The 12,435-nt window shown below is 39.9% G+C and overlaps 1 protein-coding gene across 1 annotated transcript; it reads right to left on the reverse strand.

Annotated features, from left to right (window-relative positions):
- Positions 1–943: 943 nt before the first annotated feature.
- IGSF6 (immunoglobulin superfamily, member 6) lies at positions 944–7,038 on the reverse strand. The gene is made up of 6 exons (XM_010151732.1): positions 6,972–7,038; positions 5,047–5,401; positions 4,032–4,125; positions 2,804–2,860; positions 2,088–2,171; positions 944–982 (listed from the first exon to the last, which is right to left on the reverse strand). The coding sequence occupies exons 1-6, from the start codon at positions 7,036–7,038 to the stop codon at positions 944–946; spliced, it is 696 nt and encodes a 231-aa protein (XP_010150034.1).
- Positions 7,039–12,435: the final 5,397 nt, after the last annotated feature.

Here is a 12,435-nt window from a genome sequence, read left to right on the forward strand (position 1 = left end):
GAGCCACGTGTTGATTAGGTGTGCTAGTAGGGAGAATGCCTGATACTAATAGATCTCCTGTAAAAGGGCTGATTTTTTAGATTGGCTAGGTAGTAACTGCTAAAAAAAATAGAAGTACTTACTACCTTGACTAGGTAGTATACTTCTGTGTTCATGTGTGTATCCATGTTCAACAGGCATGTAAAGGCAAAACTTGGTGCTCCGGGTAATCCTGACTTTGGGTGGAAGGACTGGAAGATGGGGGTTGTCTGTCTAGCAAGTGAATTTTAATATTGCAGGATCAACCTTCTCACTCACTATGACCACTACTTTCCACCCCTAAATAGGCTGGGAAGAAGCTCCCATCCCAGATGAGCTTTACTATGATAGTACACGCATTTACCCTGTCTAGTTTTTCTGCTTGTCTGTCTACAGAATACATAGCTTTTGCTCTGTTTCAGCTGTTGTTAGATGCAGCAACTGTTGATCATTAATGTTAACATGTTACATCATTAACTATTACATTAACATGACTAAAACCAGAATTTCACCTATGAAACGAGTTTATTTTCTTGCTTTCAATTATCATACATCTTTCACAAATGCTCAATGCATGTAAAAGGAATATGTGTAAATTCATGTAAAAAGAAAAAAAAGATGTAGAATTAAATCTAAACTGAAAAAAAACCCTTTTATGAAGCATTAGCAGTTATCTTTTGAAAGGTGAAGTCTCTTCCCATGGTTCTTATTCTTGCAGAATGGAAAATGGAAGTAATATACAACAAAAATGTAATGTACAGTGCATTGGTTTGGGTCATCTGTTCAGAAAACACTATTGAACACTGCCCTGCAAGGTTTTCTCCTCTTTTTTAAAGCAAAGGAAGTCTGTGAAGAAGCTTAACTTCTTCATTAGCCCCTTAGCTTGCATGAGGAATATTGAGCAAATCTGAGCTGCTGCACATGCTCATCTGTTCTGATAAACAGTGTCATCTTCCAGGTCATCCTAGGGGGAAAATATACACATATTTCGTTACTGAGGTAAACTTTTTTATAAAGGCAGAATTTTCTTTTTGTGGCAAACTCCATCCCTTTACTGTTTCCATAAACTCCTTTCTTCCCATTTATCCAGTTGCATTTGTCCATGTGGCATCTACAGGATTCAAAACATTTTTTTTTTTTCTTGGCTTTTCCTAATCTTGAGAGAGCACAGAGGCAGAAACATACCCTTTATTTTCACTGTGTTCATTTCTGATGGTCAAGTGAAGGACCGGGTCATGTCAGCAGTGAGGTCTTTAAAGGGGTAATTACAGAGGAAAACAGTTGGGGCTGTATGGAAATAAATGAGGTAAAAGTGTATGGAAAAGTGTTGGACTTCGTTCTATGTTGCTTTTGGTTTCTCCTTGCATCTCTGAAATGGTGCAGTCCACGCTCCAAATAGGAAAGAGTTTACACTGTTTCTCAAGAGAAGCAGCATTTTGGAAGTAGGATTTGGAAGCCATTTTCTTTGCTTGCAAATACATGTGACTTCTAAAGTTGGTTTTTTGTAACTTACATGACATCTGCAAAATTATTGTTATGTGGGCGTGGAAGACCTATTGGCATAAATTTGGAATGACAAGATATGTTGTGTTGCTTTACCTAGTAATGCTGAATACCTAGCTTAGACTCGGTAAGTTGGAGGAGGGGGAAATACCTGTATTTATAACAGCTTTGTTATGTTTCTGTCACCTACCTACCTATGGGAGCAAGAGGAACTGCAATAGAAGCATTTTTCACAAATGAACTCCTAATAGCTCGGTGCGTTTTACCAAACAATCCAGAACTTCTTGTTAAGACCTCTTCTTGGCAAAATACAAAGCTATGGTTGCTTCATTTTTGAACGTACCTACCTACATTCTATAGGGTACAACCAATGGATGCAGTTGTACATGTATGGACACTTAGATGCTTTACAATGCCTTTGACCGCTGTGCAGAATACTTTTTTTAGACCTTTATCAATTTTAAAAAAGAAAAGTATTTTCAGAGAAAATCCCAATTGTCTCCTCTTAACAGCTGACAGTTCCTGTGCTTCCCCATAAATTGCAGTGTCGGTAGATAGATACTTACAGGCTGTTGGCAGTGTTCAGCATATCTCTGCTTCTGGAGTTCTTCGGCAATTGCTTGAAAAATTTTTCTTCCACTGCTGATTTTCTGCAAATTATTTGAGATACTTTAGGTCAGTGCTACAGTTGAAGTTGGGGGAAACATCTTTTTTTACCTTTTATAATTCCATTTTTGCCCTGCATGTATTTTTTTTGAAAGTTACTGAATAACACTTCAAGAACATACGGTTTGGGAGGCAGAATGGTTGTATATTATATCAATACTGCATCTCTTAACATCTGTCTATACCTTCTTTAACAGATATTTGAATGTATGGCTTCTGATTTTTATTCAAGGATACATGGTGATAGAGGTTCTTAATAGACTTGTTTTAAATACATTAGGGTTTCCCTGAATGCACCACTTAACCAGTTTTGCTATTCATTTTTTGTTTGTTTATTTTCACAATAAAATTTACTTAAAACCTAAAGGAAGCTGTGTATTAGCGATTGCCTTTACATGGATTGACGTAATCCTGTATCCAATTCATTAAATAAACTGATTAGTTAAATGTAAAATCATTTACTAGTTTTGTGCAAATCTGAAGTCAACCCTTGACAGCTCTGAATATCTTTAACTGAATCATGAATTCATCACAGAATTGATGCCCAATATTCTTAAAAATAGATGGGGCAAGGGGAAAGAGAAGCTCTGAATCACAGAACAAAGTGATAACATACACAGTTCTCTGTTCCTTGGTATTCATTCCCACTTTTCTTCAGCAGCTTTGGTTTTAACTGGAGGGAGGGATAATAAAATAAGAAACGATTAAAACAAAAACACAGGGTGAGAAGCCAAGTGCTGAAGTAAGCAGAATAGTTAAAAGCATTGTCCTTTCACAGCATCAAACCATTTGTAGATAAAAGTCATTCAGTAGGTCAGCTTGGAAAAATCAGAGGAGTTTTTAGGTGTGTAAGGTCTTTCTCAGCTTCTGGTAGTAGATGTTGCAAGTAATTTTGTTTTGAGTACAGTGGGACCTGGCTGAAGCACTACCCAAGTCTCAAAAGTAAACCAGTGTTATCACGGATATTAAGTTTTTCCCCTGAAGAAGACTTGATTAATTTTTCCCACTAAACTAATTCACCTAGTTTAAGGAAACACAAAAATCCAGGGGGCTGTTCTGTCTTTATGCCTAGACAGTGACCACTACAGTGAAGAACCATTTTGCCAGATCATACCACTTCGTACTGTGAACTCCTCATTCTAAAGTCAAAGTCTCATTATTATGTAAAGATTCCAGTTGTAGCTTTGGGTTTGTGGGTTTTGTTTTGGGGTTTTGGGGGCTTGTTTGTTTGTTACTAAACACAAATTTTGTTCTAGATTTAAAAAACCCAAACCAGTAGTTATGTAATTTTTAACCAGGTGCATTCTAATGTGGTTGTTTCCTATAAGCATAAAACCTTTCCTAGGTCTTTGATGTTTTTAAATTTTACCAAGGTCTCTGTTCCGTAAATGTACGATGTATGAATAGAATTTCATTACACGAGGAAAGGCTGCAGTAACTTTATTGCAGCTCACAAATACTTTGACTTTAAATTATGTTACACTTACTGGAAACTAATCCAGAGAGTTGATGATTTATGATGGTAATTTCTAGCTTTGCTTTTTGAGTGTGCCTGGATAAACTCCAGCTTGCTGGTCAATACTCTCAGGATAATTTTAACTGAGAATACCCTTTTACCTAGACACTGTACTGAAAAAGTAAATGTGGCTGCTGTTGAGAGTACGGGTATGTGCCACATGAGGTTGCATTTCTGTGCAGCATATGAACTTCAACCAGCCACCTCTTTAAAACTTAATCATAGAAGTTATGGATTCTAGGAGTGTCTTTTTATTCACCTTACGGAGATGTTAAAACTTTTTAGACTTACAAAATTAACAAAATCAGAAAACCCACTTTGAGCCTACCTTGTAGCCTACAAAGAATGTGAATACAGCAGTGCTGTATAGAAACAGTAAGGATGAGGTGATGATCATGATGATGAAGATGAGTTTTCCATTTCTGTGCTGCTTCTCTGCTCCTTTGTTAAAAGTGAATGTTAGAATAAAGGACAGTTCTTCTGATTCACATGATTTTCTTAAGATACTGCATTTCAGCCCTCTTCCTCTGAGGAATTAAAAATCCCCTATAGCCTTCAATATTTTTTATTCATTTTCAGTCTAAATTCCTTAATGAAATCACTTTTGTTTCTCTGAATGTTTGCAAGGGCAATGGAGACTTTTGATTTTTTTATTATGAACCCTTCCTTTAGGGGTAGGCAGAATAGAATCCAGTCTATTGCTCACTTCAAGGAATATCTGAATAAAGCTGAAAGGCTTTTGTTCAGAGATGAAGTTAGGTAGAGGAAGGAAGGAATATAGGGGAAGTAAAAATCCAGCTAGTTGTTTGTGGGTTTTTTTTTTATTTTAGGCATGTGGAACTGAAGTAGCTAATGAAGTCTCATCACTTTCTTAACTAGGATGCAAATGATACAAAGGTTCAGAACCTAGAACTTTTTTCTCAAGTTGGCACAGTGAGACCCCAGTTCTGAGACCCTGTACTCTGCTGCATGTATTTCCACTAAATACCAGTTTCTCTACTTCTCATTTTTCTGTTGCTACTTCCTTTCTGGTAGCCATTAAAGTCTTTACGTAAGAGGATGTAGAGTATGGTTAGATAACACAAATAGAAAACTTCTTTATTTTGTAGAATTCTAGAATCATTTGCATCATATGACAGCAGTCTAATTAGCAAAAGGTTTAGGCTTATTTGTAGAATCTCTCTATGATTTTTCTATTAGTATTCTAATATAGTTGTACTACTCCTAACAGTTTTGTTGGTATTTCCATCTTAAATGCCATTCTTGAAAATGTAAACAAAGAGAGCATTTAGGAAAGATAACCTATTTCTTTTAAGATGCTTCATTAAGAAGGAATGATCAACTGACCTGTTTTTGTTAGTACTGTTCCATTTCCTGTTTGTTTAGAACGGGGTGAACTTGAATCTGAATATGCTATTCCACAGATATAAACAGCATTGTCACCTACAGTCAGATCATTGATCTGAAGTGAAATGTTATTTTCTGAGAAACTGAGTTTGTACTTCTGTTCGTCTTTGCATTTGAGAGTACACAAATCCTCATGTTCATTAGTTAAAAAGCGAAACCATAGAACTTGAGGGGGGGACGGGGGGCATCCAGAGGCAGAGAAAGCACACGTTAGGGAGACAGTGTTCACGGAGTAGTCAGCTTCCTGAAATCTGGGTTGTGTTACAGTGACTTGGCAGATATCTGCAGAACCTGTTAAGAATAGAACAGTTGGTAATGTGAGGGACAGATAAAAAGCAAGACATAATCTGAGAAGAAAACGAGCTACTTTTGGTTCATTTGAGAAAAGGTTGAAGGAAAGGAGGAAAACCAACTGACTTGAAATTTTTAAGGTGGTTTTCAGCAACCTTTTCTTTTAGATAATTCCTACGGCTTGCCTATGTGTTCATTGAACTGGTTTGCCTGTGTGGTACTGTGCTCAGCTTCCAGTATTTCTGAAAGAGAGTAGAGAAGATTCATATACCTAAAGTAATGTGAATGTCTCCTTGGGCCCTGGGGAAGACCAAAAGAACACTTTGTGTAGTTTCCTGCCTCGGATTTAGCCCTGAGTGTTTTGAGGATTTGGGGGGGTAACAGGTGTTGTGTGACATAATTCTAGATGCTTAGTGGTGTCATCCTGCAAGAGTTTCTCTCCTCCACTGTTCCTGATCCGAATCAAGTGGGCAGGCAGTGGAAATGTCATAAATGGAGACATTTATAATTTAGCAATTTCATAACATTGATTGGAATTCGTAATAGTTCCTAGAAATTCTCCCACTTCATCACATATATTGACTCTGGGTTTCTAAGGATAATAATATTGCTTGTTAGTTCTGACATTTAAAAATATGTGCGGAGAAAACAGGAAGGTTAATCAGAGAACAGAATTCTAATTAAGGAACTGAAATGTAAGGTTTAATATGACTGGTCTGGGAGACATTTTAAGTCCTTATTGAAATCCATAATTTAAATACTATTTCAGTATACTTAATTTTATTCAAATAAATTGTGCAGTTATTTAAACATTGGAATTGAGATTATTGCAGTGAAAGTGAAGATAGCAGCTTAACAGCATCCTTTTCTATTACCTAGAAAGTAACAAATGAGAAAAATTCAAATCTCTTAATCTACACAAATTATAAGCCTGTCCACAGTGGACAATCAGCGTTGTCCCTCATCATTTTTCTCACTGGGTGTTTTATGGACAAAATCCTTATGGGCCAAAGCAGATTCAGTGCTTGTGACTTCTACAGGAATAAAATGAAACTCTGCTTCTGTGTCAGATAACATCAGAACCATTCCATAGCAGCTACAGCAGTCTGAAGATTGTAGTAATAGAAGTTGAGGCTTGTGCTTCTGCAGTTGATCCCCCTTTCTTTGCCACCTTACTCTAGGGCTCTGGGTGGCCTTGCAGAGCAGAACTCCATGGTTTCAGTTCATGTAGATATTGTCTGCTGAACTTCCCAAACCCTCCTCCCAAACAAGCACAGCTGCACTGAAACCATGCTCCTGCTGCTGGAGCATTCGCTGTGGGAAGTGCCGTAGGATTTGACCCAGAAATCATAGATTACAGGAGCATTTTTAAGTTTTGGAAGAAAAAGCATTTGTTAACAGTTGTTTAATTTGGAAGCTGTATGGAAGACAGCAGAAATTAGCTTGATTCTCAGCAAAACGTTTTACTGCTCTTATTTTGTAGCTGTGTTGCAAATCATAACCACAATGTTTTCAATCTTGTTTAACGGCTATTACATGAGAAAATCTAAGAAGCTTAAAAAAGTCTTACCAGCACTGTACAGAATCCAGTCAAATGCCAGCATTAGCACGTTTTTTAATTTGTTGAAAGTTGCCATTTCTTGTATCTCTCTGGAAATGATTCTGCTTGAAGGAAGAGGAACTTAAGAAACCTTTGGAGTTGCAGAATGCTCTGAATCACAAGATTTAGAACTTCCTGTTTAGAAGGGTGTTTACTATTGCATTTAGCAAACTGGTTAAAGGTACAGACCATACCAGAAAACATTTGTTGTTTGTGGATGACATAACTTGGAAAATGAGTGAAGAGTTTTAAATTTTGAAATTCTGAGTGTTGTACCTATAATCCTTCAGATTAGTTTCATTGGATATAACAAATGACAACACGTTTTCTAGCATGCTTCTTAATTTTATATGACCCTAAGCAGTCTTTTCCATATGAGCTGGTAGGTGGCCACTGGAGATTCTATAGCCACCCATTATAATGTTGTGCTGGTTTTAGTCGGGACAGAGTTAATTATCTTCACAGTAGCTGGTATGAAGCTCTGTTTCGGATTTGCCCCAAGAATAGTACTGATGTGCTTTTCAGTTGGTGCTAAGGAGTGCTTGCATTCATTCAAGGACTTTTTCAGCTTCTCATACTTCAGCTGTGTTCCCAACTTGCTCATTGTAAGCGGGGTGGGACACACAGTTCAGGCAGCTGACCCAAACTGACCAGAGGAATATTTCATTCCATAGCACGTCATGCTCAGTACATAAGCTGGGAGTGGGACGGGGGGCCATAGCTCAATTCTGTGCTAGCTTGTTCTCTCAAGCTACAGCTTGCTTGTTCACGTAGCTAGCTTGCTTGTCAGCTTGCTCGCTCATTTGTTTTGTTCATTAGCTCATTAGTTCGTTAGTGAGTTGATGGGTTGGTTGACTTTCCTGGTCATGCTGTCACTTGTGGGGCTCGCTTGCACTCTGCTGCGAGTGCTCTCGGGCTCTCTGACTCTGACTCTCACTACTCAGGACCTGGCTGTGTATCGGTTGGTGGGTGGTAAGCAGTTGTATAATTTGTTTTATTTTCATTATATGTTATTAGTATTATTGTCACTATTATTAATATCACTATAATATTCTTTTATATTCAATTATTAAATAGTTCTTATTTGAATCCACGAGCTTCCTTGTCTCTTACTCCGATTCTCCTCCTCCACTGGAAGAGAGGGGGAGGTGAGTAAGTGGCTGCGTGATGCTTAATTGCTGGCTAGAATTACACCACCACCAGTCCTTTTTGGCACCCAGGGTGGGGCAAGGGTTGAGGTAAGGACAGATCTGGTGGTAGTCTCCTGATTGGAAGCTTCCTGGCAAGTCCTAATTTTCAATCTGCTGGCTCTGTTTCCTGTAATTACCTGAAGCCATCTTTGGCCAGAGAGTGGGCGTAATGCAAGAAAGAATTTTGTAATGCTGGAAAAGATCTTCATTAAGTAGTCTGTCTGTCCGTGTCTGCTGAACACCAGCCTCACCAGTGGAAGTTCCTTTGGAATTGCTAGTTAAAAATGTAACCAGAGATAACCTTAAGAAGGAGCTGCTTCTGAGCAGGATGCAAGAACTTGAACTCATCTTGAAACAGCTCTACAAATGGCTTGTCAACCTCCTGTGGGGAATGAAATGGAATATAATTGGTGTAATGTGCTTTCTGTAAGAAAATACAACACACAGTAAGATCTTCTTTATAATTTAAACAAAATTGTTTTGTTTTCTCAGTAGGTGGCAAGTGGGAAAAGCCCTCAGAAGTTTTGGAAATCAAAGGGCACACTTGGGAAGAACAGGTGAATAGCCTGCCAGAAGTTTTTGGTAAAGCTGGTTTTGCCATAGAGGCTTTCACCAGACTGCCGTACCTATGTGAAGGTGACATGTACAATGACTACTATGTACTAGATGATGCTGTCTTTGTCCTCAAGCCAGTGTAAGCGTGTATGAAGTAAACCTCCAGAACCTAACCCAAGAAGCAGCCTCTGAAAGAGGGCTTTGTGGGGATTGCTGTGCTAAATAAATACCATGTAAGAAATTTAAAGGCCAAAATACTAATGTATTTCTTTGTAGTGTGATTAGGAAAAAAAGGTTGTTTTTTAAACAGACTCTTCAGTTGGGAATTTCTTTTTTTACCAGCTCTTAGACCAACAATGCATTCTGCGGTCCAGCAGTAATGGGAGATATTTTTTTATACTTACCTGCAACAGGGATCAGATCCAAACAAAAGCAATAGTCCTAATAATGACGAAACCGATACAATGTGAACTGTTGTTAAAGAAATCAAGTGAAATCTGGCAATAAAGTTATCCATTCAGTTCAAGCCTTGTTGAATATAAACTGTTGAAATGGATATTATTCCATGCCAAGTTACTTTCTCTCTTACTGTCATTCTTCACATGTTTTTAATCATGCTAATAAACTTTTTTTGAGATGACTTTTTGCATTAACTTTTGTGTTCATTTTTGCAACCATAGCCACGCTTGTCTGCAGCAGCTGCTCTTTGTGTTGAGAATCAAGCTCTCAGTAGCAGCACAACCTTGCATTTATTTATACAACATTTACATATTGCTTAAAGGGATAACAGTCCACAAAAAAACTGTATCACTTTTGGTTGGGTTTCCTTTATGTTCCTCTCAAAGCCTCATAAATCCTCATTGCTTATGCCATTTTCCAGCTGAAGGGGTTATGGTAGAACTTGCCAAAACTGTACTTTAAACTGATGGGTTTAATAACAGACTTTCTAAGCAATTTGTTCCCCAAAGTTTTCATCTTAAAAAACTCAGAGGCAGTTTCTTGCAAATTCTGTGAGTCAAACTGTCTCTGAGGATCAGGCTATAGGGACCTGATTTTGAGGGTTTTGCTAGCTTGGGCCATTTTCCTTCCTTCATGGACGATAAGTAAATGCTATTTATTTTAACATGTTTTGTTTTAAAACTGTTTAAAATGGGTAATTTTTGGCAGTTGGGGTATAACCTTGCCTTAAAACAAGCAGCGGTATCGTAAGTAGTACAGAACTGGCAGGCCTTGCTTGGGATGTTGTGACGATGATGATGTGATGTTGTGAGAGCAGAGAAATCTCAGCTGGTAAGTAAAGTCAGAACTGTCTCACCTTTTGGTTTTGAAGTCTAAAGAAGTTGTGCATTGTGGTTTTTGGTGATTGGGGATCTTATGCCAGGCAGGATGCTTCAGCATGTCCTTTTAGGTTTACCTTGGACTTCCTTTGCCTGATGGTTAGTTTCTTGTGCAAATTTAATAGCCTTTCATTCTCAGTCACCTCTGTGTAATAATAAGTATTCTGTAGTATGGGGCAGGGGTTTGACTGGTGAGTTTTTTCAACCATAATTCAGGCTCAGTATTATTCTTGTTCCAGCATGTGGTGGTGTATTTTGGCACAGAGTACAATCAGATTTGTCTGTTGGAAAAATGAGCTATGGATGCTTTAATTTTTCTTTTGTTACTTTCATTTGTACTCATCGAGTAGTGGGAAACTGAATTTCTTAATGTCTAATGATTTTAGTCTCATGTAGCAAATATGTATTAAGAGAAAATTCTTCAAATGTACTTAAGTGTTTTAATCCCACAAGTTAAAAATCACATGAGAAACTCTGCATTTCACATCTCATGTCTTTCAGTTCTGTCACTGAGGACTTTGGTTTGTAATAGCTTTGAGAGGTTTGGGGACAGGAGGTGCTGTGTAAATAATAGGGTGTTTTTCCTGATGACCTCCGATTTTGTTCCCTCAGTTTAAACAAGTATTCTTACGCTTGAGATGGGGAGTTAGAACGCTTATTAAAACACGACCAGTGACGGGAAAGCTATGAACTGAGTAAGCTTAAATCTAACAGGGTCAAAAACCTCCTTAGTCCTGGTGAATGTATGGAGTAGGCCTGAGGGACTGTACCTACACCTGTACTCCTAAAATCAGAGTTCCTGGTGAAGGAAGGGGTGCAGTGTGGCTCATTGCGTTAGGGAAGGGACTTCTTTCCAGACCTTGAGAGTGCATTTCTGTGCATTTGTGTGCAGTTCATACCCGCTCACACAGCCCGTGCAGAGAAACTCCCAAGTCCCGTAGCTGACTGCATTCCCTGAAATACTCTAAGGTGTCACCCAAGGGGACAAGTGTTCGGTGCGAGTCCGGTGCCCAGATTTATCGCTCCCGGGCTGGGGGAACCTGCCTGGTCCCTCTGCTGTCCCTGTCCTGCTGTGGGTGGTGGTGTGCAAGTTGCACTTCAGTGCTCCCGCTATGTGCAGTGTTGTGCCCTGGAGAGTGACTGAACTATCCCTTCTGTCAGGGTGGCACTGGATCCGTTGTGTCGCAGCAGCAAGATGCTGTGCAAGGGCATGGTTTAGTTGGAAACTTTTGACGCGAAGTTGGGACGACTTCATCTCACAGAAACCACAGCCCCCTTCTGCTGGGTGATCCCAGGTGCAGTCACTTCGTATTCTGCTCTGAGGAGCCCAGGGCCACCTGCCCGTGCCTGGGATGGGGAGCTGGGGAAACAGGGTGCTGGGCAGCACCGGCCTGGCCCTGTGCGCTTCCCCCACGCAGCTCGCGGAGCTCTCTTCATGTCGGGAGGGAAAGCATCCTCTTCTATCTGCTGTGGGAGTCCCTCACCCTCGGAGCCCCAGCAAAGACTTTTCCCCTCCCCTCTGGCTGAAGGCTGGGTGCTCTGGGCGGTGCTGGCCCCTGTCCCTGCCCCCTGCTCTCGGGGTCCCTGGCTGGAGCCGCCCAGCTCATTGCACTGCGAGTGTGGGGAAGGAGGCGCAACAGCAGAGGCAGGTAAAGTGCTGTGGGGTCCTGGCTCTCCCCCAGAACCCACGCTCTCTTCTCTTCTCCCCTTACTTCCCCCCTGCTTCTTTGCCAGCCTGAACCCCTTGAGGGTTCCCTCACTGCATATAGGGATTTTTTTCAGAGGTGCTGAGAGCCTGGCTGCAAGAGGGAGGACAGGCACTGGCCATGCAAGGGCTTATCAGCAAGAATTCTGATTATGAGGTTAGCTTTCTGGTTATCAAGCTTCAGGTAAGGCAGCGAGTGATAAAATGTCTAGGATTTCTTTATGTAGAAAAGTGGCTGTTGAGGGAGCAAGAGGAGAAGGCAGTCTGGGAGGTCCTCATAACTGGAGAGTCCTGCAAGAGTGACGTCTCTGAGATCTGACCACACCATATGCCGCCGTGGTGTAAGGAATGTGGGGAAATGCTGCATGGCATCTGCAAGAGATTCCCTAAAGGCTGATTTGGGATTGTCTAAAAGCTGCGGTGAACTTCTGAAAACAGGCTAGTTTCACTGACAAAAGGAACTGTTTAATCCCACAGGTTGTCTTACCTATTTCACAGAAGATTTTTTCTGCACCTGCTGATGGTCCACTGGATTTAGTCAGGATAAAAAGCACTTTCCTTAACGTTTAGCCTCCTTATATGTTAATTTAGCATGTTTTAATTAAAATACACTCCCTCATCGAAGTGAATGAGTTGGAATAAATATA

This window comes from Eurypyga helias, unplaced genomic scaffold (assembly GCF_000690775.1).
Source record: "Eurypyga helias isolate BGI_N326 unplaced genomic scaffold, ASM69077v1 scaffold5455, whole genome shotgun sequence".
Classification (NCBI taxonomy): domain Eukaryota; kingdom Metazoa; phylum Chordata; class Aves; order Eurypygiformes; family Eurypygidae; genus Eurypyga; species Eurypyga helias.